Here is a 25761-nt window from a genome sequence, read left to right as displayed (position 1 = left end):
GCCACAACAGTGAGAGGCCCACGTACCGCAAAAAAAAAAAAAAAAAAAAAAATTTATTAGAGACAAAGAAGGACATTATATATTGATAAATGCTTCAATACAACAAGAGGATATAACCATTATAAACATATAACACCTAACAACATATCCCTAAAATATATGAAGCAAAAATTGACAGAATTGAAAGGAGAAATACACAGTTCTCCAATAATAGTTGAAGTCTTCAATACTCCACTTTCAATGATGGCTACAAGCAGACAAGATCAATAAGGAAATGGAGGACTTGAGCAACACTGAAACCAGCTAGACCAATACACATTCTTCTCAAGTGAACATAAACATTCTCTAGGATAGACCATATGTTAGGCCACAAACAAGTCTCAGTAAATTTAAAAAGATCTAAATCATACAGAGGATTTTTTCTAATAACAGCAGAATGAAACTAAAAATCAATAATAGAAGGAAGGCTTCCCTGGCAGTGCAGTGGTTAAGAATCCGCCAGCCAATGCAGGGGACACGGATTCGAGCCCTGGTCCAGGAAGATCCTACGTGCCGCGGAGCAACTAAGCCTGTTCGCCACAGCTACTGAGCCTGCGCTCTAGAGCCCGCATGCCACAACTATTGAAGCCTGCGCGCCTAGAGCCCGTGCTCTGCAACAAGAAGCCACCGTGATGAGAAGCCTGTGCACTGCACTGAAGAGTAGCCCCCACTCGCTGCAACTAGAGAAAGCCTGCGCATAGCAACGAAGACCCAACGCAGCCAAAAATAAATAAGTAAAATAAATAAATTTAATTAAAAAATAATAGAAGGAAAATTCACAAATACATGGAAATTAAACAGTATATTCTAAAACAACCAGTGGGTTGAAGAAATCAGAAAGGAAAATAGAAAATAGCTTGAGATGATGAAAACAAAAACACAATATACCAAAACTTATGGGATGCAGCGAAAGTAGAACTAAGAGGGAAATTTATAGCTGTATAAAGGACTGCAGACTCATATCTAGAATATATAAAGACGACTCAATTAAAAACAGTTAAAGAGTTGAAGAGGTGCTTCACAAAAGAGGATTTATCCAAATGGCTAATAAGCATATGAAAGAGTTTTCAACACTATTTGCTGTATATTAAAACCACAGAGAGATACCACCACCTCCTCCTCTAAATGGTTAAAATTAATTGGACTGACAATATCAAGAGGTGACAAGGATTTGAAGCAGTTGAAACTCCTATCACACTGCTGGTGGGAACATAAATTTAAATAACTACTTTGGAAAACTGGTGTTATCTACAAAGCTAAATATATGTATACTCCACAACCCAGAAATTTCATTCTATGAATATACCCAACAGAAATGAGTGCTTACGTAAAAATGAGTGTATACATAAAAAGTACCACAATAGCTCTATTCTTAATAGCTTCAACTGGGAACAGCCAAATGTTCCTCAACACTGGAATAGATAGATGCACTGTAATATGTTCATTCAGCAGAATAGTACATATGGAAAAGAATGATCTGCTACATGTGTCACTGTGGATGACTCTAGTAGATGTAATTTAAGTGAAAACAGCCAGTCACAAAAGAATACACAGTGGAATGGATGATTTCAGTTATATGCCATCAGAAACAGGCAAAACTAATTTATGGTGATAGGAATTCTAATAGCGGTTTATGGTAGTGGATACTCTTCACTGGGCCAGGGCACAAGGCCACCTTCTGAGGTTCTGGAGATATTTTATAGCTTGATCTAGGTAGGGGTTACACAGGTGTAGGCATATGTAAAAATTCATTGCACTATATACTTAAGATTTTTTAAAAATTTATATTTTATTTTTGGCTGTGTTGGGTCTTTGTTGCTGCGCACGGGCTTTCTCTAGTTGCAGAGAGTGGGGGCTACTCTTTGTTGCAGTGTGCAGGCTTCCCATTGTGGTGGCTTCTCTTGTTGCAGAGCACGGGTTCTAAGCATGCAGGCTTCAGTAGTTGTGGCATGCGGGCTCAGTAGTTGTGGTTCGCAGGCTCTAGAGCACAGGCTCAGTAGTTGTGGCGCACGGGCTTAGTTGCTACGTGGCATGTGGGATCTCCCCGGACCGGGGCTCGAACCCATGTCCCCTGCATTGGTAGGCGTGATTCTTAACCACTGCGCCACCAGGGAAGTCCCTATACTTAAGATTTGTGCATTGTACTACATAAAAGTTAATTCTCAGTTTTATTTAAAACTGAGAATTAACTTTTATGTAGTACAGTTTTTTTTTTCCCCGCACCATGCCACATGCGGAACTTGCCCGACCAGGGATCAAAACTTCCCCCCCTTCAGTAGAAGCGTGGAGTCTTAACCACTGGACCACCAGGGAAGTCCTGAAGAAAAAGTTTTAAAAGAAGTGAAACCTGAAACAAAAGCACATCCATTTGCCAACTTTTTGATGTTAGGTCAAGCTTTTTCCTTTGCATGTGGTGGGTCCATTGACTTCTGTTCAGCCTGATCTAGTGTAAACCACACCCTCAATGTGTTATGCACAGTTTCCATGGTCTGTCCCTTTAAATTCGAGCAATTTGCTCAGCAGTCTGAATCAGGATTCTTTTGTTTCCCCAGTTTTTTTTTTTTTTTTTTGGCTGCACCGCACGGCATGTAGAACTTCCCAACCAGGGATCGAACCTGTACCCCCTGCAGTGGAAGCACAGAGTCTTAACCACTGGACCAGCAGGGAAGTCCCTCCCCAGTTTTTTCTTGTTGTCTTACTTATGTTTAATTTGGCCAGAAGTTTGTGTAGCACCTTGCCTTTATTACATCTCCAAAAATATTCAACCAGTAAACTACTTCATAAAGTAGTTTATGCATTGGGCTTCCTGTGACTAAAAGGGAGTTTGAAAAATTCTGATCTAGAGGCTTCTGAGTTTTCTCCTAGCTCTGAAGTTTTATGACTAATATTTTGTACATTTGTACAGTTCTCCTAGCATGGAGAATTTAGTGCAACTGCAGTGGTTCCTGCGTCACTGTTACCTCAGCACAGCTTCTACCTGCCATCGTGTCCTAACTCTTCTCTCCTTTTTGTTCATCCCAGCTACCCACTGCTGAAACTCCCGTTGCCAGGAACAGGACCCGTGGAATTCACCACTCCTGTGAAGGATTACTCGCCCCCGCCTGTGGCCTCTGACCACAAGCCAGAAGAGCCTAATGAGCAGCCAGAGTGGGTAGGTGCTCAGTGTATCGCTGAGGAGAGCCCTGGGCGTTGGGTGCAGACTGGCCGAGGCAGGGGTTCTGTGAGCGAGTGAGGGTAGTCAGCTTCTGATGTGTGAATACATATAGTGGAATAGTTTTATAAAGGCACAGAAAATATTCAGTTATACATTTAATACATCTAGTTATACATTCCTATTTTGAAAGGATACACCAAACTACATAGAAAGAAGTGTGTCTGTCCTAGAAAAGCTGGGGATTGTGGTTGCCGTAGCTGTGGACAGCTGGGTCTGGGTTCATATGTAGGCTGCTCACACACCATGCACAGGTGCCAGGCAGTGCCCTGGCAAACAGGCCGTCTCCTTCTTGTGCAAGGTAGTTAGGGGAACCACTGAGCATCCCTAGAGAATGTTTTATCATCAGAGTCCCAACACCATTTAATATTTGCAGTGCACCTAATTTTTTCAAATCTGCTAGGTCCTGTTTTATCCTCACAATCCAGTCAGGTAAAACGTGCAGGTTTTGTTTATCCCTTTTGCAGTTAAGGAAGCTGGGGCCCAGAGTGATGATGTGCCTCAGTTTAAATTTAGTTTTCATGGGGTCAGCACTGGATTAGAACTCCAGATCTCCTGACCTGAAGCCCACTGCTGCTTCTGAATCATACTGTTCTCAGCTGACTGTCTCTGAGCTGAGCACTAACGTAAACGAGGAAGAAACAATGTTTCCAGTTGAGCGTCTGAGGTGCAGGACTTAACCCACCAGAACTCTGGACTCATTATTTGGAAATCTTCTAAGAGTGATTAGTTCGTCTCTAAGACTTTTACCTGCCAGGTATGGATGAAGTGTTCTTCCCTCATGTGTTGTGCTCTGGTCCCATGGATTGGTGCTGGGCTTGCTGAGTCTGTTGTTGAGGAACAAAACCAAGCTCAGGGCACAGAGCTTTTCCTCTCCCACCTTCTCTCTGACAGTGATTGCACATTCCTTCCCATTTCCCTTTCGGGTAATATAGCAGCCAGGTAACTTGTTATAAACTGTGCTCTAATGTTGCTGAAATAGAGACATATCTGGTAAGATAGGTATGTGTTACAACTACGCATGGTATCAAGAGGAAGTACACAATCCAGGCTCAATGGTACTCTGCCCATGAAGGTCAGATGTGGCAGAAACCAGTTCTGTTGCTTCATGTCTCAACTTGACCCTTGGCTCACTATGGGACCTTACTGGATCAAGCCTTTTGCCTCCATTAACCTCTTCATGCAATTTTACCACATAATGGAGCTGATGGTTCCTGGTCACAACAGGGTCGTCTGTGTTTGTGAATGTTTTGTGACTAGTAGAGTTCAGTGGACCGGATGGTACAGAATAGATGTTTCATGGTACAGCTGTTAGGGTTTACTTGTTTGTGAGCCCTTTAAACTTCCTTAGTGTTCCGTCTTTGGCCTGGGATGGTGATAGTAAGCAGGTGTACAAAATAACTTGAGGGTTCAGGAATTACAAGATTGTCCCTTTTTTCTCTTTCTGATTGGGGTCCCCAGCCCCTGAAAGGTTGAGAAGGAGACCCAGGCCCCGGTGCAGTCACCTGGTGTCATGCAGCTCAGTGCTCAGTTATCTCACCTCCATTGACTGTTCGTCATAAAAATAAAGGTCAACAATATAGGAATTCTAAGGGTTGCTTTAATTATAAGGAACAGGAAACACAACCCAAACCAGAGTAAGTGAAAAGGGCGTTTTTTGGGTCATATAACTCACAGCCACAGGCAGGGCTTACTCAAGGGCAGCATGGTTTAGGCCTCAGAAGGAGTCCACCTCTCAGCTGTGCCCTGTCTGGATCAGCTCACTGTTGTCTCCCTAACAGTGGCTGCAGCAGATTCAGTCCCATGTTCTTGCAATATCCAATCCAGTGGAGGATGAGAGGGTGCCCACTTGGCTCTGAATGGGGTTCCCTGCCTGTCCCCACCCCAAACCCTGTGGCCGAGGGAGGTGCTTTGTTGACTGACTTCATCACCTGATTGTCTTCATCACCAGGCTGAGGATGAGAGAGGATGGTTTCCCAAGGAAAATTAGGACGCTCAGGCACTGGGCGTCTACTGCTCACACCAAGGAACCAAAATGTCCTTCCTTCCTCTGTTCATTCCTTTATTCAGCACATGTTTATTGCACGTCTGCAATGTGCCTGGCAGAATGATCTTGAGCCTCACTGCTCCGGAGGAGATCTAGTGTGCTTGGGAGGAGAAGACAAAGATATCAGTTTAAAATAAATTCAGCATATGTCAAAGGGAAACAGGAGCCAACTGAAAGAGCTCCAAATGGCCATGCTGGAAAATAAAATACACTTTGCAAAAAAATAAGTAAAGTAGTATTGGATTATAACCCACAGTGTAAAATAAATGTCTGAGTCCATATGATTGAATAAATCAGCGAATGAAAATAGACAAATCTGGGCAAAAATTCTAAATTTATGTAGCTGGGCTTCCCCGGTGGCGCAGTGGTTAAGAATCTACCTGCCAGTGCAGGGGACACAGGTTCGAGCCCTGGTCCAGGAAGATCCCACATGCCGCAGAGCAGCTAAGCCCGTGTGCCACAACTATTGAACCTGCGCTCTAGAGCCCATGAGCCACAACTACTGAGCCCGTGCGCCTAGAGCCTGTGCTCCGCAGCAAGAGAAGCCACCATAATGAGAAGCCTGCACACCACAACGAAGAGTAGCCCCTGCTCGCCGCAACTAGAGAAAGCCCGCGTGCAGCAACAAAGACCCAATGCAGCCAAAAATAAATAAAATAGAATAATTTTAAAAAATGCAGTAAAAAGTAATCATTGTATTAAAAAATATATATATATAGGTAGCTACTCTGCCCTCAGGGAGGTGTAATATAATCCCTCTTCCTTAATTGTGGACTGTGCATAGTGACTTTCTTCCAAAGAGTACCATGTGGAGAGGGGAGAAAAGAGTCTCTTTACAGTGGAGCACCTGAGCAAGGTGATTAGGGTCAACATCAACAGTGATAAATCAGGTTGATGGTATGTACCCTTGATGTGTGACAAGAAGGGTGCTTTACCTCTGTGGTCTTCCTCCCAAAAACCCATAACCCCAGTCTAATCATGAGAAGAACGTCAGACGAGTCCCAGTTGAGGGATGGTCTACACAGTTCCTGACTAGCGCTCCTCAAGACTGTCAAAGTCACGAAAAACAGAGTCTGAGCACTTCCCTGGTGGTGCAGTGGTTAAGAATCCACCTGCCAATGCAGGGGACACGGGTTCTAGCCCTGGTCCAGGAAGATCCCACGTGCAGCGGAGCAAATAAGTCCATGCACCACAACTACTGAGCCTGTGCTGTAGAGCCCAAGAACCACAACTACTGAGCCCACGTGCTGCAACTACTGAAGCCTGCGCACCTAGAGCCCATGCTCCACAACAAGAGAAGCCACTGCAGTGAGGTGCCTGTGTACAACGAAGAGTAACCCCCACTCGCTGCAACTAGAGGAAGCCCGTGTGCAACAACAAACACCCAATGCGGCCAAAAAAAAAAAAGTCTGAGAAACTGTCACAGCCAAGAGAAGCCTCAAGAGACAGGACAACTAAATATAACATAGTATCTTGGATGGGGTCTTGGGAGAGAAAAAGGACATAGGTACAAGCTAAGGAAATCTGGTTTCCTTACTTTTCCTTAGTGATAGTTTCTCAGACTTTCCTTGTTCTTAATGACCTGGACAGTTTTTTTTGGTAAATAAGTATTTTATTTTATATTATATTTATTTAATTAATTAATTAGTTTTTATTTTTGGCTGCGTCAGGTCTTCATTGTGGCATGCAGGATCTTTTTTTTTGTTGTTGCGTTGTGTGGGCTTCTCCCTAGTTGTGGTGTGTGGGTTTTCTCTTTCTAGTTGTGGCGCTTGGGCTCCAGAGTATGTGGGCTCTGTAGTTCATGGCACGCAGGCTCTTTATTTATTTACTTATTTTAAAATTTTATTAAATTTTGGCTGTGTTGGGTCTTCGTTGCTGTGCACGGGCTTTCTCTCATTGTGGTGAGTGGGGGGCTACTCTTCATTGCGGTGCATGGGCTTCTCATTGAGGTGTCTTCTCTTGTCGCGGAGCATGGGCTGTAGGTGCACAGGCTACAGTAGTTGCAACACGTGGGCCCTAGAGCACGTGGGCTTCAGTAATTGTGGCACGTGGGCTCAGTAGTTGTGGTGCCGGCTCAGTAGTTGTGGCTCGCTGGCTCTAGAATGCAAGCTCAGTAGTTGTGGCGCACGGGCTTAGTTGCTCCACGGCATGTGGGATCTTCCCAGACCAGGGCTCGAACCCGTGTCCCCTGCATTGGCAGGCAGATTCTTAACCACTGTGCTACCAGGGAAGTCCTGCAGGCCCTTTAGTTGAGGCGCACGAGCTCAGTAGCCCTGCAGCATGTGGGATCTTAGTTCCCCAACCAGGGCTCGAGCCCGTGTCCCCTACATTGGAAGGCAGATTCTCAACCACTGGACCACCAGGGAAGTCCCGATCTGGACAGTTTTGAGGAGTGTTCCTCAAGTGGGATTTGCTTATTTTTCTCTAGATTAGAACGGGGTTATGGGTTTTTGGAAGGAACACTACAGAGGTAAAGTGTCATTCTTTTCACATCTGTCAGCCTCCTAAATTATTTTTTAAATTTCCATACATTAAAGTTCAGTCTTTGTGCTGTAAAGTTCTTGGTACTGTCAGGTTTGTTTGGGTTTTCTTTAAGCCTTCTAATAGAAGTATGGAACAATCTAGATGTGTTTTTAATTTGCATTTTCCAGATGACTACTGTCAAGTGCTTATTGTATTTGCATACCTTCCTTTGTGAAGTGTTTCAGTGTTCTGCCCGTTTTGAATTGAGCTGTTTGGATTTCGTTTTATTGAATTGTAATTCTTTCTGTATGCTGGAGGTGTCTCTATATAGTATATAGTCCTCTTTCTCCCCTTTTGCTGAAGTGTTCCCCCGAGTTGGGGTGATGTCTGCACCCTGCAGTTGGGCCTTTCTGTGTCCTCCAGAAAGGACTCTAATCAACTCTACTGGGTCCTTGTGCTCTGAGTTAGGTCTGCCCTGTGTTGGAGTCACTGATCAGTCGTCTTGTGGGGTAGGGGAGAACAGTTCCCTCTGGAAGGAGGGATGTTTTTACCAGAGGAAGACCAGAGCAAAGCAGAAAGGTGACTTTCTATTTCACAGGCATGTGACCTTGGGCAGGTTATGTAACACCTGTGTACCTTAGTTTCCACATTCATATAGTGGGGATAATAATTATACCTGCATTATACATTGCCATAGGATTAAGTGAAAGAATGCAAAAGTTAGGTCAGTGCCTGGCCTATCATTTGCATTCGATAAATGTTTCTGGCTGTCATTGCCATTGATTAGATCTGGTCGGAGCAGAGGGCAGAACAGAGGTTCACATGCTTGGACTGCCCTCTGAGTGCACTGGGCATGCACTCCTTATCCTTTGCTCCTTAGTTCACATCACGCTCTCCAGGAAGCCTTCCCCAGGTGTCTTGCAGATGTGTGCTCTGTTTCTCCTTGTGAACTGTAGTGTGACCTAGTTGCAGTCATGTTTCATTCAAATTTGTCCAACCTTTTGCACATAGTATATGCTTAAGAAAGGGTTTTTTTCTTTTGAATGACTTGTTGAATAAGCACGGCTTATTTAGGAGACAGATAGTCTGAAGTGAGGCATTTTTCTTGGAGCTTGATAGGGGATAAGTTAGGTGGGACCAAGTTAAATCTTGGGCTCTGGAGTTTAAATGAATTCTCTGGGCAGTAGAAAGCCATTCCCTTAGAGGCAATGACATGATGAAAGTGGTGGTAAGAAGGTCAATCTAATTGAACTTAGAGAAACTTGGAGACTGAGTTGACCGTGCCTAGGAGGGAGGGTGAGGGGACAAGAAAGTGGAGGAGAGATTGATTTTAAAGGGATGCCAAACCAATTTTAAGAGTTTTAAGACATAATGATACAACTAGATATAACTAACATGTATTTGGCCAGACACCTTACTAAATGGTTTCGTGTGTTCTTTTGTTTGGTCCTCACAGTGATCTGCTGAGGTCTGAGAGTTTATTCCCATTTCCCTCAGTAAGTAAGGGACTGAGGCTTGGAGAGTGTAGAGACCCTTGTCCAAGGCACACAGCCAGGGGTGGAGCTAGAATTTAACCCTGACGTGTCCCCTGAGCCTGCCCTTCCCACCACACCCCACCTCCTCACCTATCCAGGGCTGGAGAACAAGGAGCCGGAGCCCTGTTTTCCAGAAGAGCTGAGTAATGGGAGTCCTCTGTATGGTGTTGTAAAGGGAGCCCCTGGGTGTGTCAGTGTAAAGGTGAAATACCTGGAGCTCTAGCTTGCTTTCTCTAAATGTGAAGGAAGGATTGTGTTTAAAATAGCAAACTTGAGGTGTCCTGCACTGGCCTGGCTCCCCTAGACCAGGTCACCATGGAAACCTGAACCTCACACCAAGACCTACCTGCCGTGTCCACAGAGGTGGCTGGGCTTCCGGCCCAGCACTGCAGGGCTCGGTGGTAGCCTGAGCCTGAACGCAAGGTTTCCAGGGAGCCCTGGTCAGGGACCCCACAGGTCCTCAGGACCTCAGCTCCCCTCCTGCACTCCTTGTGCTGGGCCTTTCCATCTATGTCCTGTTCTCCATGGGAACTCACATAGTTCAGAACTACCCAGGCAGGTAGAATATACCAGCTTGGGAATTAGGCGGCCCTGGGCTTTAATCCTGGTCTGCTGCCTATCAGCTGTGTGTCCTTGGGCATACCCTATTTATCTCTCTGAGACTTGGTTTTCTTATCTGGGTCCTCTAGCTCAGGGTCTCTTACAAACTGCAATCCAGGTGTCAGCCAAGGCTGCAGTTATCTCAAAGCCTGACTGGAGAGAATCTGCTTCCAAGCTCGCTCAGACAGTGAGCTGGAAGCAGGTTTCTTGCAGGCTGTTGAACTGAGGGACTCTTGTCCCTCATTGGGTGTTGGCTGAAAGCCCCTCAGTTCCTTGCCACATGGATATGGCTGACTTCATCAGAGTGGTGGCTCTAAAGGAGGGGGGCAGAGGAGGACTCGTCTGATTTTTCCTTCCATTAAAAAAAAATTGTGGCAAAATACACACAACATAAAATTTACTCTCTTAACTGTTTTTTGTTTGTTTTTGTTTTTGTTTTGGCTATGCCATGTGGCTTGTGGGATCTTAGTTCCCCGACCAGAGATTGAACCCAGGCCCCAGCAGTGAAAGCGCTGAGTCCTAACCACAGGACCACCAGGGCATTCCCTCTCTTAACCATTTTTAAGTGTGCTGTTCAGTGGTATTAAATACATTCACATTATTGTACAGCCATTACCACCATCCATCTTCATAACTCTTCATCTTGTAAAACAGAAACTCTGCACCATTAAACAGTAGCTCCGCATTCCCCCTTTCCCAGTCCCTGATAACCACCATTCTGCTTTCTGACACTATGAATTTGACAACTTTAGGTACCTCATATAAGTGGAATCATATGGTATTTGTCTTTTCGTGCGTGGTTTATTTCACTTAGCATAATGGCCTTAAGGGTCATAGTCTTTTGTAACCTAATCTCAGAAATAAGAGCTCATCACTTTCTCTATATTCTGTTTGTCAGAAGCACATCACTAGGTCCAGCCCACTCTCGAGGGGGATTATACTTGGGCATGAGCGCCAGGAGGTGGAGATTACTGGGGCCATGTTAGAAGCCTCCATCTAGTGAGCACTCCTCCCTCTGTACTCAGGGGCATCACTACTCCACTGGCCCTTACGCTTTCTCCATCACCCACTTAGGATACCTCGTGTTGTCTCTGTTTCCATGTCTGCTTCTTACTTGAGTATCAAGTAGGGATTATGATAGGGCCCAGCACAGTGAGTGGTAGGCCCTGCCCACATCTCCTGCTACCATTTTCGTGCCTGCCTGCTTTCCAGCCACCAGTATCCACATACATTTGTCAAAGGATCTCTGGTACAGAAGGCCTGAGGTGCTGGAGAATTCGCACCCCCTAGGAGCAGCCCTCAGCCAGTAACTGTAGGAGTTGGTATGTAACCTCAGCTGTCTTCCTTTATGTGGGATAACTCAGCTAAATCCAGTTATCCACAGAGGATGCTTGCTCAGTAGCACACCCTTTGTGGGCTGCCTCCCTTCGCTGCTCCTGTACCTACTCCCCTCCCTGTGTTTCCTCCACCTCCCAAGGAAACTACTTGTCTAAGGGCCTGCTGCTGGGGGAACCCAAACTAAGATAGTGAATGACAAGCGTTAGGCTCATGCCTGTAAGTAAACCACCATAAGAAAATTTTGATGCCCAGGAGAGGGAGTTTGAGGGTACATATATTGGACGATGAGTTTGACACAGTCATATTAAATGACTGACCCAAGATCTTGAAAAGAGCTGGACAGATGTGGAATAGCTGCTTGGAAAGTTCAGTTGGAAATCGGGGAGGTGAATAAGAGCCGGCCAGCAGAGGGAGGTCCAGCCAAGGCCGGAGAGCGTGGCTGTGCCGTAGGCTCTCTTCTACGTGGTTTTTGTCTGGTAAGGCTTACCAGCTGATGAATGAAAACAAATGAGCAGTGGATTTTACCCAGGGCTGGTGGAAGGTCAAAGGAAAAAGAGGTGTCTGGGGCATAGGGGTTACATATTCTTATGAAAATCTGATGAAAACCATGGATCCTCTCCCCTAAAAATGATGACAGTGATAATAATAGATACACTTTTGAGAAGAAATATGAGTTAAGCAGGGTGCTCATAGAACTCCTGGAGCCATCCCTAGAGCCCAGAACGAGAGCTCTGGTTCTGAAGTATGTTCATTGTTACTTTGTTGAAATGGTGGCCTGGATGGTCCTGGGTGGGAAGGGGGCTGGATTTGGACTGGAGGGCCAAGACGCTGTCCTGCCTGGAAACCAGAGGTTCAGTTGCACAGGCTCAGTGGGCCTAAGGGTGGGGGTGGAGTATATGACGAGGGCCACGGGCAGAGGAGATGGTACGTGCGGAGTCACAGCCTTGTGCCCAGTGGGAACAGACCTGGATCTGGAGGCTCCACGGTGCCAGCTCTACCTGGGTGATGTGCTGTGTCCTTCACAGAGGTTCAGAGTTTGAGGATGATCCCCTGGGTATTATCGCTCTCCTTGTAGAGCTGTGGGTCTCTGGGCAGCTCTGTCCACACTCAGGCCTGTGTAGTGTGTTGAGTCGATGAGCTGATGTTTGGGTCAGGACCTGTGGCAGTCAGTTCTGTCTAGGTACCTCTCTACCTCCTGGTAGCTTCTAGTGGGCTGAGTCTGCTGCAGAAGACTAAGTGGGTGAGGACTTCTGTCCCCAGAGCCTGTCATAAATACACACTTCACAAAGGCTCAGATGGATACCTGGGGTTGTTCCTTTGCGCCCAGGGGCTCAGGGGCCCAGGAGATGTTAACTTGCTGTGTGTGATCAGCATCTTAACCCTTGCTCGTGCCATAGCCTGGAGTATGGCATCACTGAGTGGCTAGATGGCCTTCCTTTCATCTACACACCTGCCCTTCAGAGTTCCTGATTGCAGCACGGGCTTCAGGACAGTCCCCTCGTCCCTCGGCCAGGCCCGGCTCCTGCAGCCTGCTCTTCACAGTGCCTCACGCCTGTGGGCACACCATCCCTGTCTCTGGGTGGATGACAGCCTAACTTTAGGGGGGTCTCCAGAGCACCGCTTTGTCAGGTTGCCCCTCCCTCTCAGAGATAGTCAGGGGCTTTTGTTTGTCAACTGGTTAAAATCCAGACAGCTCAGTCAGGTGTCATCCTGGCCACCTCTCATTTTTGCTGTGAGTTCCATTATTACCTGCCAGGACTCCTCTATGCTGTCCAGGCTGCTCCTCAGAGGCCCTCACTGCCCCTCTTCCACCAACCCTTCCCCACCTCGTGCTTCCAGTCAGCTCCTCTCTGGCCATAACTCTGCTGCAGCTAGTCCAGTACCTTGTTTTGGGGGTGCTCCTTGACACATCCGTCGCTGGAAGTCATTCCTCGCCTATTACATGTGTGTCACTTTTGTCACTTAAGTGCATATTAGCTCTTTAAGGATAGATGGCAGGTTCTAGTGAGAAAAGTGTGGTGTTCAACGAGGAGACCTGGGTTTGCATCCTCACACCATCCTTCTTGAGTCCTGAAACTCTAGAGAGTCACTTTGCTTCTCATAGGACTGTTTTGGGGGTCAGTGAGACGATGTGCCACACCTGTTATTGTTAGTGTTTCCATCGGCACTTAAGTCTCTGCATGCGCTGTTTATGTGTGTGTGTGTGTGCGCGTGCATGTGCTTGTGCGCAAATCGTAGTGATGCTGCAGGGTGAATGTCATTATCTCCCTTTCACTGAGGAAATTAAAATCCAGAGAAGTCAAAAACATTTCCAAGGCCATACAGTTGGAGAGTAGAGATTTAGAACTGGGTCTGTTGAGCTTCAAAAACCAGTGACCTGCAAGTGGCCAAACCAGGATCGGCAAGATAGGCTACACCCTTTGGGGAGCTTATGGCCTATTGCAGGGTCAGCAGGCATTTTGCATCAAGGGCTAGAGATACAGGTTTTGTTTAGGTTTTGTGGGTCATGCCATCTGTCGTGAACACTCACCTCTCATTGTTGCATGAAAGAGGAACAGTGCAGAATGGGGTGGGTATGGCTGCGTTCCAGGAAAACTTTATTTAGAAAAACAGGTGCCAGGCTCAATTTATGGCCTGTGGCCATAGTTTGGCAACCCCTATTCTATTGGAAAATGTGTAGGAAAGTGGTTCATTAAGTGGTAAGAAGTCCCTTTGGACATCTTTATTTTTGAAGGCCTGTCCTGTTGGCCCCGCATTGCTTTGCCCGTAGTAGGTGCTCAGTAAATCCTTTCTGAGTACGGGCCATGTTTCTCCCTCTTGTGCTGAGCTGACCTTTCTAACCCTCCCCCGTTTCTTCCGCAGTACGTGGGTGCCCCGGTGGCTTATATCCAGCAGATATTTGTGAAGTCTTCAGTATCTCCCTGGCACAAGAACCTCCTGGCAGTAGATGTGTTCCGCTCACCTCTTTCCCGGGCATTCCAGCTGGTGGAGGAGATCCGGAACCATGTGCTGAGAGACAGGTATCCCTCCCTGGGACCGCAGCCTCCCTGATCCAGCTCTGTATTGAAGGGAGGGAGCAGCCCTCAGTGTAAGTCCATTGAGCCAGCCAGCTCTGTGGAAGGTGAGCAAGTGAGAAAGAGGTGGGTGGGCTCGCTTTGCTTTTCTCAGCATGCTTGTGGGTCCACTGTGGCTGTGTTCCCCTTGGACCTGTGCAGATGGCACAGGTAGAGCCCTGAGCTTTGTTGCCAGGTCTCAGACAGACTAGGTATCCACTGGGCCAACCCTGTGACAAGCTGAGGTCTGTTGGACTCGTGACCCAGAGGGCCACTGCCTAGGGGTTGTGAGATGTGAATCTCATGGTGGTGGCCATGCTGACAAGAAGCAAGCTGTCCCTGGGGGTACACTTCTGAAATCCGCGCCCCCCAGTGATTCTCTGGAGTGTGCTGTCTTTGTAAGCTGCCTCACTGCTGGGTTTTAGTTAGCTGAGGGCTTTGACAGGCATTTTGGTGAACAAGACAAAGCCCTTGATTTTCACCCTATCCCCTCTGCCTGCTGAACTGGCCAAGGTATTCTAGTGAGTGGGGCTGTGCACACTCCCAGATCTTGCCTCTCCTCAGAGGTGATGGGCTTTTGGGGTCCACATGCGCTTTGAAGGTCAGACAGCCACATGGTTTGGTTGTTGACCACCTGGAAGAACTTCCCCTGCTGCCCTGGTTCTCAGGCTCTTTGGTATACCAGGCATCTGGGAGCCTGATGACGGAGGAGACCTCGTAAGTGCAGTGGGCCTATCCTGTGCTAGCAGACACAGCAGGTGCCTCGTCCTGTCTCCCACACAGCTCCGGGACCAGGAGCCTGGAGGAGGTATGCCTGCAGGTGACCGACCTGCTGCCAGGCCTCAGGAAGCTCCGGAACCTCCTACCCGAGCACGGATGCCTGCTGCTGTCCCCTGGGAACTTCTGGCAGAATGACCGGGAACACTTCCATGCTGATCCTGACATCATCGGAACCATCCATCAACACGAACCTAAAACCCTGCAGACCTCGGCCACGCTCAAAGGTACCCCCAGGGCAGGTTCCTTGAGAACCCGCCAGAGGGCCTGTTGGTCACCACGTCCTCTTTGATGGCTGCTCTGGCAGATCAGGGGTTACCCCTAGTTTCCAAAGATGGGGGTGGAGAGGGGCCCTGGTGTCTCTACAGTAGCTGCCGTTCCTTTGTCAGCACCTGCTGCGTTCTGTCTGCAGACTTGCTGTTCGGTGTCCCTGGAAAGTACAGTGGAGTGAGCCTTTACACCAGGAAGAGGCTGGTCTCGTATACCATCACCCTGGTCTTCCAGCACTATGATGCCAGGTAAGGCCATCAACGCTCAGGGCTCCTGACGGGGCTGTGGAATGACAGGAGGCTTTGACTAGTACTTGTTCTGGTTAGAGTGTCCAGAATGCCCCCTGGGAACTTGGAGTTCTCAGGCCTCCTGTAGAAATGTTGATATCCCTTAGGCTGAAGGGTGCTGTTTGCTGACACTTGAGTGGGATGACCTGACAGCTGGTTAAGAATAAGGGGTGATAGAAAAAAAAAAAAAAAGAATAAGGGACGCCGGGACTTCCCTGATGGTCCAGTGGTTAAGACTCCGCACTCCCAATTCCAGGGGCGGGGGTGGCATGGGTTTGATCCCTGGTCGGGGAACTAAGACCTGCATTCTGCACTGCATGGCCAAAAAAAAAAGAATAGGGACGAAGGCAGGGCTGGCACATTCAGTGTCCTGGTGCCTCCAGTGGTCTCTCTTGAGCCTAGGGTAGGGGTCCCCAGCTGGTTACTACTGAGCCCCATGTGACCTCAGAACCTTCCCAGCAGACTGCTGCAGATAGCTCCCAGCAAGGTCCTGTAGGATGCTGCTGATTGGCTGTTCTGGGCCTTTGGCAGTCGGAGTAGGGTGATCGGTTGGGAATGGGGTGCTGAGAGGGAGGTCCTGAGACACCTTTGCCAACGTTTTAATTCTTCCAACCCCCCACCACCCCACCCTGGAGACTGGAGGGAAGGTTAGACACTACAGAGAAGCTCCCTCCAACACAGGGGGAGGAGGGAAGCCCCGACAGACCTTCCTTTCAGGGATTGTCTTTGTCCCCTGGACCAAGAGGTACAGTCCATCTACCCGACCCCACTCCATGACCAGGTTTCTGGGCAGCCTGCGGGCCCGCCTGATGCTCCTGCACCCCAGCCCCAACTGCAGCCTTCGGGCAGAGAGCCTGGTCCACGTGCACTTCAAGGAGGAGATTGGCATCGCTGAGCTCATCCCCCTTGTGACCACCTACATCATCTTGTTTGCCTACATCTACTTCTCCACGCGTAGGTCCACGGCAAGGAGGCTGGGGCTTTGTCTGAGCTAATACGGGCATTTCCAGATCACCCCCTTCCCTGCCTGTGCAGGTGGCCCAGGCAGAGATGTAGAACATACTTGGTGGTTACAAAAACTGGGGCTTCACCACCCCCACAGAGTCTCAGGGGCTCGGGTGGGTCCAGGGCTCCTCTTACTTCTCAAGAAAAGTCCCATCTTGGGTAAGGGTTCCCAAAGGACACACTATGCCCCTGAGACTGGGAAGTGTATACCTTCTTTGGTCAAACCGGGGCCTTCCCTTCCTCAACTGTCAGGGCATGCTCCCCTCCTAGGAGCTCAGTTTAGAAGGGCCTGTGTGTGCCAGGCTCTGGGGAGATGCTATCCTGATGTACCCTCTCTGCCCTCCAGGCAAGATCGACATGGTCAAGTCCAAGTGGGGGCTGGCTCTGGCCGCCGTGGTCACAGTGCTTAGCTCGCTGCTCATGTCGGTGGGGCTCTGCACACTCTTCGGCCTGACGCCCACCCTCAACGGCGGGTAGGTCCCGAGCAGGCTCCACTGGGTGGCAGGGTGGGACCGCAGGCCGGAGGACCTTGCACCTCTGGGCACTTGGCCTGCCCTGCACTGGACACTTGCTGTTACCCCGTATTCTCACATGGTTATTTTGGCATTTAAGAGGTACATTTTTTTCCTCTTTTAAGTTATCTGATTTGTGTTCATACATATGTATATACAAAGTATATCTATATTTACATATAATACATATATAGTTATGTGTGTGTGTATGTATGTTCATGTGTATTTTTCTGTGTGTGTATATGGGATAGGTATTTATATATGCATATGTGTGTGTTTATGCATATATATATATGGGTATGTATTGTGTGTTTGTATAGGGTATATGGATTTGTATGTGTGTATTTGTATATTATGTATACACGTGCAAATTGCTTCTTGATGGCTTAAGCCATAGATGGGTGTGACAGGGAAGGGACATTTCTTCCTTTCTTACTATTAAAACATTTAAATGCCTAATAAAATAGGTAACGTTAGAGTGAGCTTTTTAAAAGACATAGGACATAAACACATTCTAATTTGTCACCTTTCCACGGTTTGCTTTCCCTGCCATTTCTCTATGAAACGTGGTCTGAAAACCCTTCCCTGGGTGTGTCCTCGGGCTTCAGTCTCCTCAGCTCTGCTGGGCCCCACCTGCCTGTCCGTTAGTACTGCCAGTTGGCCTGTGCCCTGCCTTGGCTTGTCAGACTGGTCTCAGGAACAGCGATTTTGTGTTTTCTGTTACCTTCCTTGATCACAGAACTGCTTCCTTTCCTAAAGGTGATGGTGCTAAACGCCCCCTCCCGCCAGAGCTGTCTGCTCTGCCCTCAGACCCCCCACTTCCACTGCTCTACAGTGGAGACCCCAGTGAGGTTTGCCTCGGCTGGTGTTCTTTGTGCCTAGACTTCCCTCATAGACCGTTACTGGTAGTGGGAGCCTCTGGTCTCAGAGAGCTAGGAGAATTTTCTTTAGAAACAATTGCTCGTCTCCAAACACAGCTTCTCCACAGAGGCGAGTAGGGCTTTAGGCTGGTCTCATCCCCCTTCCATTTAGTCCTGATGACTTGGCTGGGTGGTCTCTGGCCAATGTGGAAGTCTGGTGTGGGGAGGCCCCGAGAGCTGTGCTCTGGCAGCTGGGCAGCCCAGGGGCCTCTCTCCGCCGTGCTGGATGGATGGAGATGGGGGTGGTCGCTCTCTCCCCGCACGGCTTCGAAGCCTGCCTGAAAGCTGAGAGCCGTGCAGACAGAGGCCCTCCTGGGACGGGGGGTCAGTCTTGTGCTGTGCGAGTCGCTCAGCAGCCCCCACTGTAGGGTGCCAACCCCATAGCCCCCCGGGACCCAAACCCGTTGAGAACCCGCTGTGTGTCAGGGGCCCTCCTCAGCGCTCTGCTCACCCTCTCCCTCTCTGTCCCCAGTGAGATTTTCCCCTACCTCGTGGTGGTCATTGGGCTCGAGAACGTGTTGGTGCTCACCAAGTCAGTGGTCTCCACCCCAGTGGACCTCGAGGTGAAGCTGCGCATCGCCCAAGGTAACAGGTGGGGAGTGCGGGGTGCACTAGGGCAGGGGAGGGGGGCTGTGCTACCTCTTCCGGCTGAGGAAACGGGGAGCCCAGGAGCCTCCCTTGCTGTGGCCTCCAGCGTCACATGGCAGCTTGTTAGCATGAGCCCTGAGGAACCGTGGAGTCACCAGGCCGTGCTTCGTCCTGGTTCACGTGTCAGTCAGAAAGCAAACCAGACTCTGCTGCGGGGCTCATATGTTTGACCCTTCGTCAGGCTGGCACCTGGTCTTTTCTCCTCCTGCCTCACTCCATCACATGAGGCCCAGGCCCCTGAAGCTGGTCACCTCAGAGACGCTGCCTCCACAGCTGTCAGGAAAGCCCCCTGTGGCCTCCGTGGCAGGAGCTGGGGATCTGGGGTTCTGGCGAAAGCGAGAAAAGAGCCTGGAGGTCTGAGCTCGTGCACCTCCTCGTCCTCCTCACCCCCTATCTGTGGGAGCAGGGCTGGGGGCAGGCTGTTCAATCAGCAAACCTCTGTGAGCTTCTGTGAGAGGCCAGGCTCTGTACTAGATGTAGGGTTCTGAGGAGACTAGGGGAAATGGCCGCTGTCCACTAGGCGCTCAGCTTTAAACAGGAGACTGTGTGATAGTCTGGGGCCCAGGGAGGGGCTGAGGTAGCACACAGCGACCTCCTCTGTCTCTCGAGCCATGCTCCCACGTGCAGACAGACCATGCACACCCGACGAGGACAGCATGTGAGGCTGGATGTGCCAGCTTTGGGGTCACTTGGCTCTCCTCTTGGGTTTGCTCAACTCACACCCTGCTTCTCCCTTCCTCTGATGGTTGTAGCTCTCCCCTGGACCCTCCAAACCCTCCTTCCCTGCAGCAGCTGTGACAGCAGCACCTTGGAGCCCGGGCACTGGCAGGGTCCTGTGGCTTGGGGCGCTTTGGTGGAATGGCTGCCTCAGAAGGCTCCCCATGTGGTTGTGTGCAGACACGTAGTGGACAGCAGTCACGTGCTGGCCCCATGGTCCTGTTGTCGTCCTCTGCAGGCCTAAGCAATGAGAGCTGGTCCATCATGAAGAACATGGCCACAGAGCTGGGCATCATTCTCATTGGCTACTTTACCCTTGTGCCTGCCATCCAGGTAAGGCCCCTCCAGGGCTGTAGCTTAGGTGAGCATGGAGCCAGCTGCTGTCTCCCCAGCTGTGCGGGGCACACCCGCTCTACACTGCCACCCTCACCCATGAGGTGGGCCCTCTGCTGGCAAGATGGCTGTCACCGTGCACAGGGTGGTCCTGGCGTAGCTGGTTCAGGAGGAGGACTCAGTGAGCCGAGAATGGGCCACGGGATTGAGCTCCCAGCCTGGCAGCCTCTGCCTTTGACCCTGTCCTTGCCCCTCGCTGCCTGTCTCTCATTCACCCAAGTGGCAGGAGGGGGCTTGGTGGGTGCAGCAGAGGCTGGCTGCCCGCTGTGCAGTCCAGTCAGACCTCGTTTCCCAGATCTCAGAACACGCTGGGGCCCCTGAACCGGGCCCTTCCTGCCTTTCCTGACCCGAGCCCTGACCCACCCCTGCAGGCTCTGAACACATGGCCCGCACCCTGGGAGGGCCACCGGCCATTGCCCAGAGCCCTGGCCCAGCTGTGGGGCTGTGAGCAGAGGTGGGGGTGAACCCACACTGAGTCAGAAGCCCAGACTGTTGCTGCCAGTTCCAGGACAAGTTGTGCGAAGGGAGTGAAGAGCCATCCCCTCCCTGTCCTTCCCCGACAGCATGCAGGCCTGCTGAGGTTTGGGGATGAGCTGAGACCACAGGGGCCTCAGGCTCCCACCCCTGCCAGAGGGCGTCTGCAGGATACGGGCAGTCTTGGGACATTAGAGCTGACATGACCACGGTGCCACCATGTGCTCCATCCTTCGTCTTACCCCACATTTGAGTAGAAGCCATGGTGATGTGCCAGAGGTCGCAACAAGGGCAGGGGAGAAAAACTTAAATCTGAGAAAATTCCATCTATCCACAGGGCTTGGGGAGCAGAGAGACCACCCCTTTTCAGTTTCAGGGCAGAATTAATTCCCCCCTGAGCTCTTCCCTTCCTTTCATTGGTCCAGTGTGGTCACTGGCCAGGAATATTTCTGAGAGCCCCCAAACCAGGCCAGGCCTGGGCTCTAGGTAGGTGTCGGTCCATGGCACGTGAGCAGGGCCAGGGGCTCAGTCAGGGAGGGCTTTTTGGGTAGCAGGCTGGTGGGGCTCAGAACTTTCCAAGTTGGGGCTCCCCTGGTGGCGCAGTGGTTGAGAGTCCGCCTGCCGATGCAGGGGACACGGGTTCGTGCCCCGGTCCGGGAGGATCCCACATGCCACGGAGCGGCTGGGCCGTAAACAGACCCTGCGCGTCCGGAGGCTGTGCTCTGCGGCGGGAAGGGCCACAGCAGTGAGAGGCCCGCGTACAGCCAAAAAAAAAGAACTTTCCAAGTTGGGTCAAGGCACCTCACCTCCAAGTTCGGGCATCAGCCTTCTCTGGGTAAAGGTGTGGGGGTTGGGGGGAGGTCTCTGCTGCCCCCTTGTGGGGAGGGAGGTAGCGGCTGCATTATCCTCCTTGGCCGCTCCCAGATTTCAGAACTACCAACATCTCTTTTCTTTCTCTCTGCTGTGCCTTGCCTGAAACTGCCCTACAGATTCCGAGGTGCCTGCAGGCACGGAACTGGTTCTCTGGGTGCTGGGCCGTGAGGTCATGGTGTCCCCTCATCTGCTTAATTCCAGGAGTTCTGTCTTTTTGCCGTCGTGGGCCTGGTGTCTGACTTCTTCCTTCAGATGTTGTTTTTCACCACTGTCCTGTCCATTGACATTCGCCGGATGGAGGTAGGACTGGGCTGAGCCCTGCCCACCCACCTCCTCCGCATCCCTGGCTGTGCTCAGGGGATCTCTGGGTGAGAGAGGGGCAGGCCTCGGGCAGGGCAGCAGCCCCCTGCGGACAGCCTCTGGACAGCAGCTTTGGGCCCTGACCACTGCACCCCCAACAGCTAGCGGACCTGAACAAGCGGCTGCCTCCTGAGGCCTGCCTGCCCCCAGCTAAGCCAGCGGGGCGGCCAGCACGCTTCGAGCGGCAGCTGGCTGTGCGGCCGTCCACACCCCACACCATCACACTGCAACCGTCCTCCTTCCGAAACCTGCGGCTCCCCAAGAGGCTGCGTGTCGTCTACTTCCTGGCCCGAACCCGCCTGGCACAGCGCCTCATCATGGTACCTGCCACCCCTGCCCGAGGGCCAGCGCTCAAGTCCCTCTTGCATTTTGCATTTGCCTTGGAGGTGGGGGGTGCCCCTCAGGCCTTCATGGCCTCTTGAAGCCTGGCTTTGGGAAGCCACCCACTCTGCCCTCCTGCCCAGACCCTGGTGGTTTCTGGGGTGATAAGCCTATCTTTGGAGAGGTAGCCGAGGTTGGCAGGGAGAGGAGTCGTCTCCCCAGGGTGACCCAGGACGGGGTGCTCTGGGATGGAGCCACCATGGTTGCCTGAGTCAGGGTTCACTGTGCAGGCATCAGAAAATGCTGGGCTGGGCAGAGGGGAGAAGGAGCAGGGCTGGCCTCTGGTCAGTGGGCCTCTCCTAAGGAGTTGAAGTGAGACGGCAGCGAGGCTGAGGCCCTCTGAGGACTAGGACCCGTGGTGTCCGTGGAGCAGGTCATGCCGCTGGTCCCTCTGGCCATGCTGACCATGGGAAAGGTAGCAGCTTTCTGGCCCAAGCTGAGATGGGGTTTGGAGATGGGAAAGTTCTGTAACAAACCTAAGGGTGCACCTCTGTTTCCAGGCCAGGAGTCCCAAACCCCGACCATGGAAAGGGAACTAGGTCCCTCTGGGGGGCAGTTGGCCCCCAGTCATAGTGGGAGGACTTGGGAAGGCAGGAGGGTAGGACAGGTTGGGGCTGTCCGTTCCTCCCAGAGGTCCTGCTGAGCACCCGATGCCCCACTGCAGGCTGGCACCGTTGTCTGGATTGGCATCCTGGTGTACACAGACCCAGCAGGGCTGCGCACATACCTCACTGCCCAGGTGACAGAGCAGAGCCCTCTGGGCGAGGGCGCCCTGGCTTCCATGCCTGTGCCTAGTGGAGTGCTGCCTGCCAGCCACCCGGACCCCGCCTTCTCCATCTTCCCACCTGGTGCCTCTAAGTTACCCGAGAACCAGACATTGCCAGGGGAGCTGCCCGAGCCTGGGGCTCCAGCTGAGGGCATCCATGATAGCCCAGCCCCAGAGGTAACCTGGGGGACTGAGGATGAGGAACTTTGGAGGAAGTTGTCCTTCCGCCACTGGCCAACGCTCTTCAGCTACTACAACATCACACTGGCCAAGAGGTGAGTTGGGCTGTGCCAGGTTCCACCTCCCCACCTGGTGATGTCAGCTCACTGTCCCCAGAGCATCCCTTCCCTTTAGGAGGGAGACCCTCTGGTTTGAATTCTGCATTTCCTTTCAAATAAACACCCCTAAGGTTGTGAAGTAGGAGCCAGGGCTCCAAGCATCCACAACCTAAGAGTAGCCCGGGGCCCTGCTCTGGGGAGTCATAGGTTGCTGTCAGCCACTTGGCCAGAATGAGATGCACCTCACTCACTTCCACCCACTCTGAGCCACAATGGGTGACAGACATGGCAGTGATGGCTTGGCTGCCGGTTTCTGTGACAGACCAAGGTTGGGGTGCCAGAGCTGAGCTGGGGAGGGACGTTACCTCTGCTGCCCCAGCCCATGCTGGGAAGACTGTCCTGAGAGGGTGTTCTTGGAGCCTGGCAGGTTGAGCTGAGTCCCGTGTGAAGAGCAGAGAGGGGGACTGGGGCAGCAGCAGGAGGGGGGGTCCCTTCCGAGGGCATCTCTGCTGAGGCTGCCCGCTGCCCGGCCCCAGGTACATCAGCCTGCTGCCTGTCATCCCAGTCACGCTCCGCCTGAACCCGAGGGAGGCCCTGGAGGGGCGGCACCCTCAGGACGGCCGCAGTGCCTGGCCCCCGCCGCGGCCTGGGCAGGGTGGGCTCTGGGAGGCCGGCCCCAAGGGGCCAGGCACGGCGCAGGCGCACAGAGACATCACCCTGTACAAGTAAGGCCCACAAGGGAGGGGGGCAGCTGGCAGGGACGGGGGTGGGGGGAAGGGGCACGCCTCACCAGGCTCCGCCCGGCGCAGGGTGGCAGCACTCGGCTTGGCCTCGGGCATCGTCCTCGTGCTGCTGCTGCTCTGCCTATACCGCGTGCTCTGCCCTCGCAACTACGGGCAACCCGGCTCGGGGCCCGGGCGGCGGCGGCGTGGGGAGCTGCCCTGTGATGACTACGGCTACGCGCCACCCGAGACAGAGATTGTGCCCCTGGTGCTGCGCGGGCACCTCATGGTGAGCACGGGCGGGAGCTGGGGGCGCCTGAGGCCTGGGCCGCGCAGACACCAGCGCCCGTGCCCATGTCCATGCTGTGCTCCCGCAGGACATCGAGTGTCTGGCCAGTGACGGGATGCTGCTGGTGAGCTGTTGCCTGGCAGGCCACGTGTGTGTGTGGGACGCGCAGACTGGAGACTGCCTCACTCGCATCCCACACCTGGGGTAGGTACCCCCCCACCTCCCACCCATGCCCTGCCCTGCATCTGTGCCCCACTGTCCTCACCCCACCCTCCCCACCCCCCAGCAGGCAGCGCCAGGACAGTGGTGTTGGCAGCGTGTTGGAGGCTCAGGAGAGCTGGGAACGGCTGTCGGACGGTGGGAAGGGTGGCCCAGAGGAGCCTGGGGACAGTCCTCCACTACGGCATCGTCCCCGGGGCCCTCCGCCAACTTCCCTCTTCGGGGACCAGCCGGACCTCACCTGCTTGATCGACACCAACTTCTCAGCGCAGCCACAGCTCCTAGAGCCCGCTCAGCCCGAGCCCCGGTACCGGGCGGGCTGCCGCCGTGCTCAGGCCTCCCCAGGCTATGACTTCAGCCACCTGGTGCAGCGACTGTACCAGGAGGAGGGAATGGCTCCCGTCCACACACCAGCCCTGCGCCCACCCTCGCCCGGGCCCACGCTGCCCCAGGCCCCTGAGGACGAGGGGGGCTTTCCTCCCGAGAAGGGCTCCCCTTCCCTCGCCTGGGCCCCCAGCGCAGATGGCTCCATCTGGAGCCTGGAGCTGCAGGGCAGCCTCATCGTGGTGGGGCGGAGCAGTGGCCGGCTGGAGGTGGGCAGAGGGGACGTCTGTGCAGGGGGTTTGTGGGCCCTCCTAGCTCGCAGGTGCTCACAGCCTCTGGGCCTGCAGGTGTGGGACGCCATCGAGGGCACTCTGCGCTGCAGCAGCGAGGAGGTCTCCTCGGGCATCACGGCCCTCGTCTTCCTGGACAAAAGGTGCGAGTGCTAGCTAGGATGCCTGCCTCAACCCTAGACAGCCCAGCACACTGTGAGGTTTGAGCCCTGCTTCCCCTTCACTGGTGTGTGACTTGACTTCCCTACTCGGTGCCAAGCCCCACACCTGTGAACAGCAGGTAGTCCACCTCAGTGGGAGGGTGACAGCTCCAAGAGTTAACAGGTAGGAAGCACTTAGAATAGGGCCTGGCACACGGAGAGTGAGCAGTTCTCCTCACCCTTCTGAAGTCAAAGTTGCTCTAGGTAGCCTGTCAATACTGACCTTTCTAGGTATCCTGGGTTTTCAGTTCCAGAAAAATGCATTTTCAGAAGAACCGTCTTTTCTTCCCCTTTGATGCTGGACACTGTCCTCGCCTCCCTCCTCAGCACGGCTGTTGGCTGGGTGTTCCCAGGGCTCGATCACACACTCCCTGGGAGAGGAGGATTCCCGGCTTCTCAGGCTTGAGCTCCCACCTCTGGGCTGAGAAACCTGGGCCTCACCCATGACTAGGTGCCTTTGCTGAACGCTTCACCTGCCTGACCCATGCTGGCTCTTCCTTGCAGGGTCCCTGACCGTTTGTGGCCCCACCGTCTAAGCTAAAGCTGGAGCCTCATTTTCTCGGGGTGGGGATACCCCTTGCTCTTACCTCTCAGTTTCTGTTGGCTGCTGCTGTCATTCCTGCCATTGCCAGGCTTCTTGCTCAGGCCTTACTTAGCTAACATCCTACCCTGCAGTCTGGCCAAGTTCACTGGGTTCTCCACGCTTGGAAATTCTCCCCTGCTGTGTGTTTTTTTTTTTTTTTTTGAATTTTAGGGAAAGCCCACATGTC

The 25761-nt window shown here is 52.0% G+C and overlaps 1 protein-coding gene across 4 annotated transcripts in view; it reads left to right on the top strand.

Annotated features, from left to right (window-relative positions):
- Window positions 1-25761, top strand: part of SCAP (SREBF chaperone) — a 90055-nt gene that overhangs the window by 62075 nt on the left and 2219 nt on the right. The window contains exons 3-18 of one of the 4 annotated variants that reach the window (XM_079933801.1): window positions 3061-3190; window positions 14096-14253; window positions 15070-15290; window positions 15476-15581; window positions 16402-16574; window positions 16972-17098; window positions 18530-18642; window positions 19661-19755; window positions 21364-21462; window positions 21624-21842; window positions 22643-22944; window positions 23484-23672; window positions 23757-23958; window positions 24047-24162; window positions 24245-24770; window positions 24849-24934. In XM_079933801.1, coding sequence (XP_079789927.1) covers window positions 3061-3190; window positions 14096-14253; window positions 15070-15290; window positions 15476-15581; window positions 16402-16574; window positions 16972-17098; window positions 18530-18642; window positions 19661-19755; window positions 21364-21462; window positions 21624-21842; window positions 22643-22944; window positions 23484-23672; window positions 23757-23958; window positions 24047-24162; window positions 24245-24770; window positions 24849-24934 — 2862 coding nt within the window. Of the gene's footprint in view, window positions 1-3060; window positions 3191-14095; window positions 14254-15069; window positions 15291-15475; window positions 15582-16401; window positions 16575-16971; window positions 17099-18529; window positions 18643-19660; window positions 19756-21363; window positions 21463-21623; window positions 21843-22567; window positions 22945-23483; window positions 23673-23756; window positions 23959-24046; window positions 24163-24244; window positions 24935-25761 lie in introns of all 4 variants that reach the window. The other 3 variants (XM_079933800.1, XM_079933799.1, XM_079933798.1) reach the window with 3 other exon arrangements.

Source organism: Stenella coeruleoalba (assembly GCF_951394435.1).
Source record: "Stenella coeruleoalba genome assembly, chromosome: 10".
Lineage (NCBI taxonomy): Eukaryota > Metazoa > Chordata > Mammalia > Artiodactyla > Delphinidae > Stenella > Stenella coeruleoalba.
The sequence above is the reverse complement of the archived record's forward strand: the minus strand, read 5'-3'. Positions and strand labels throughout refer to the sequence as shown.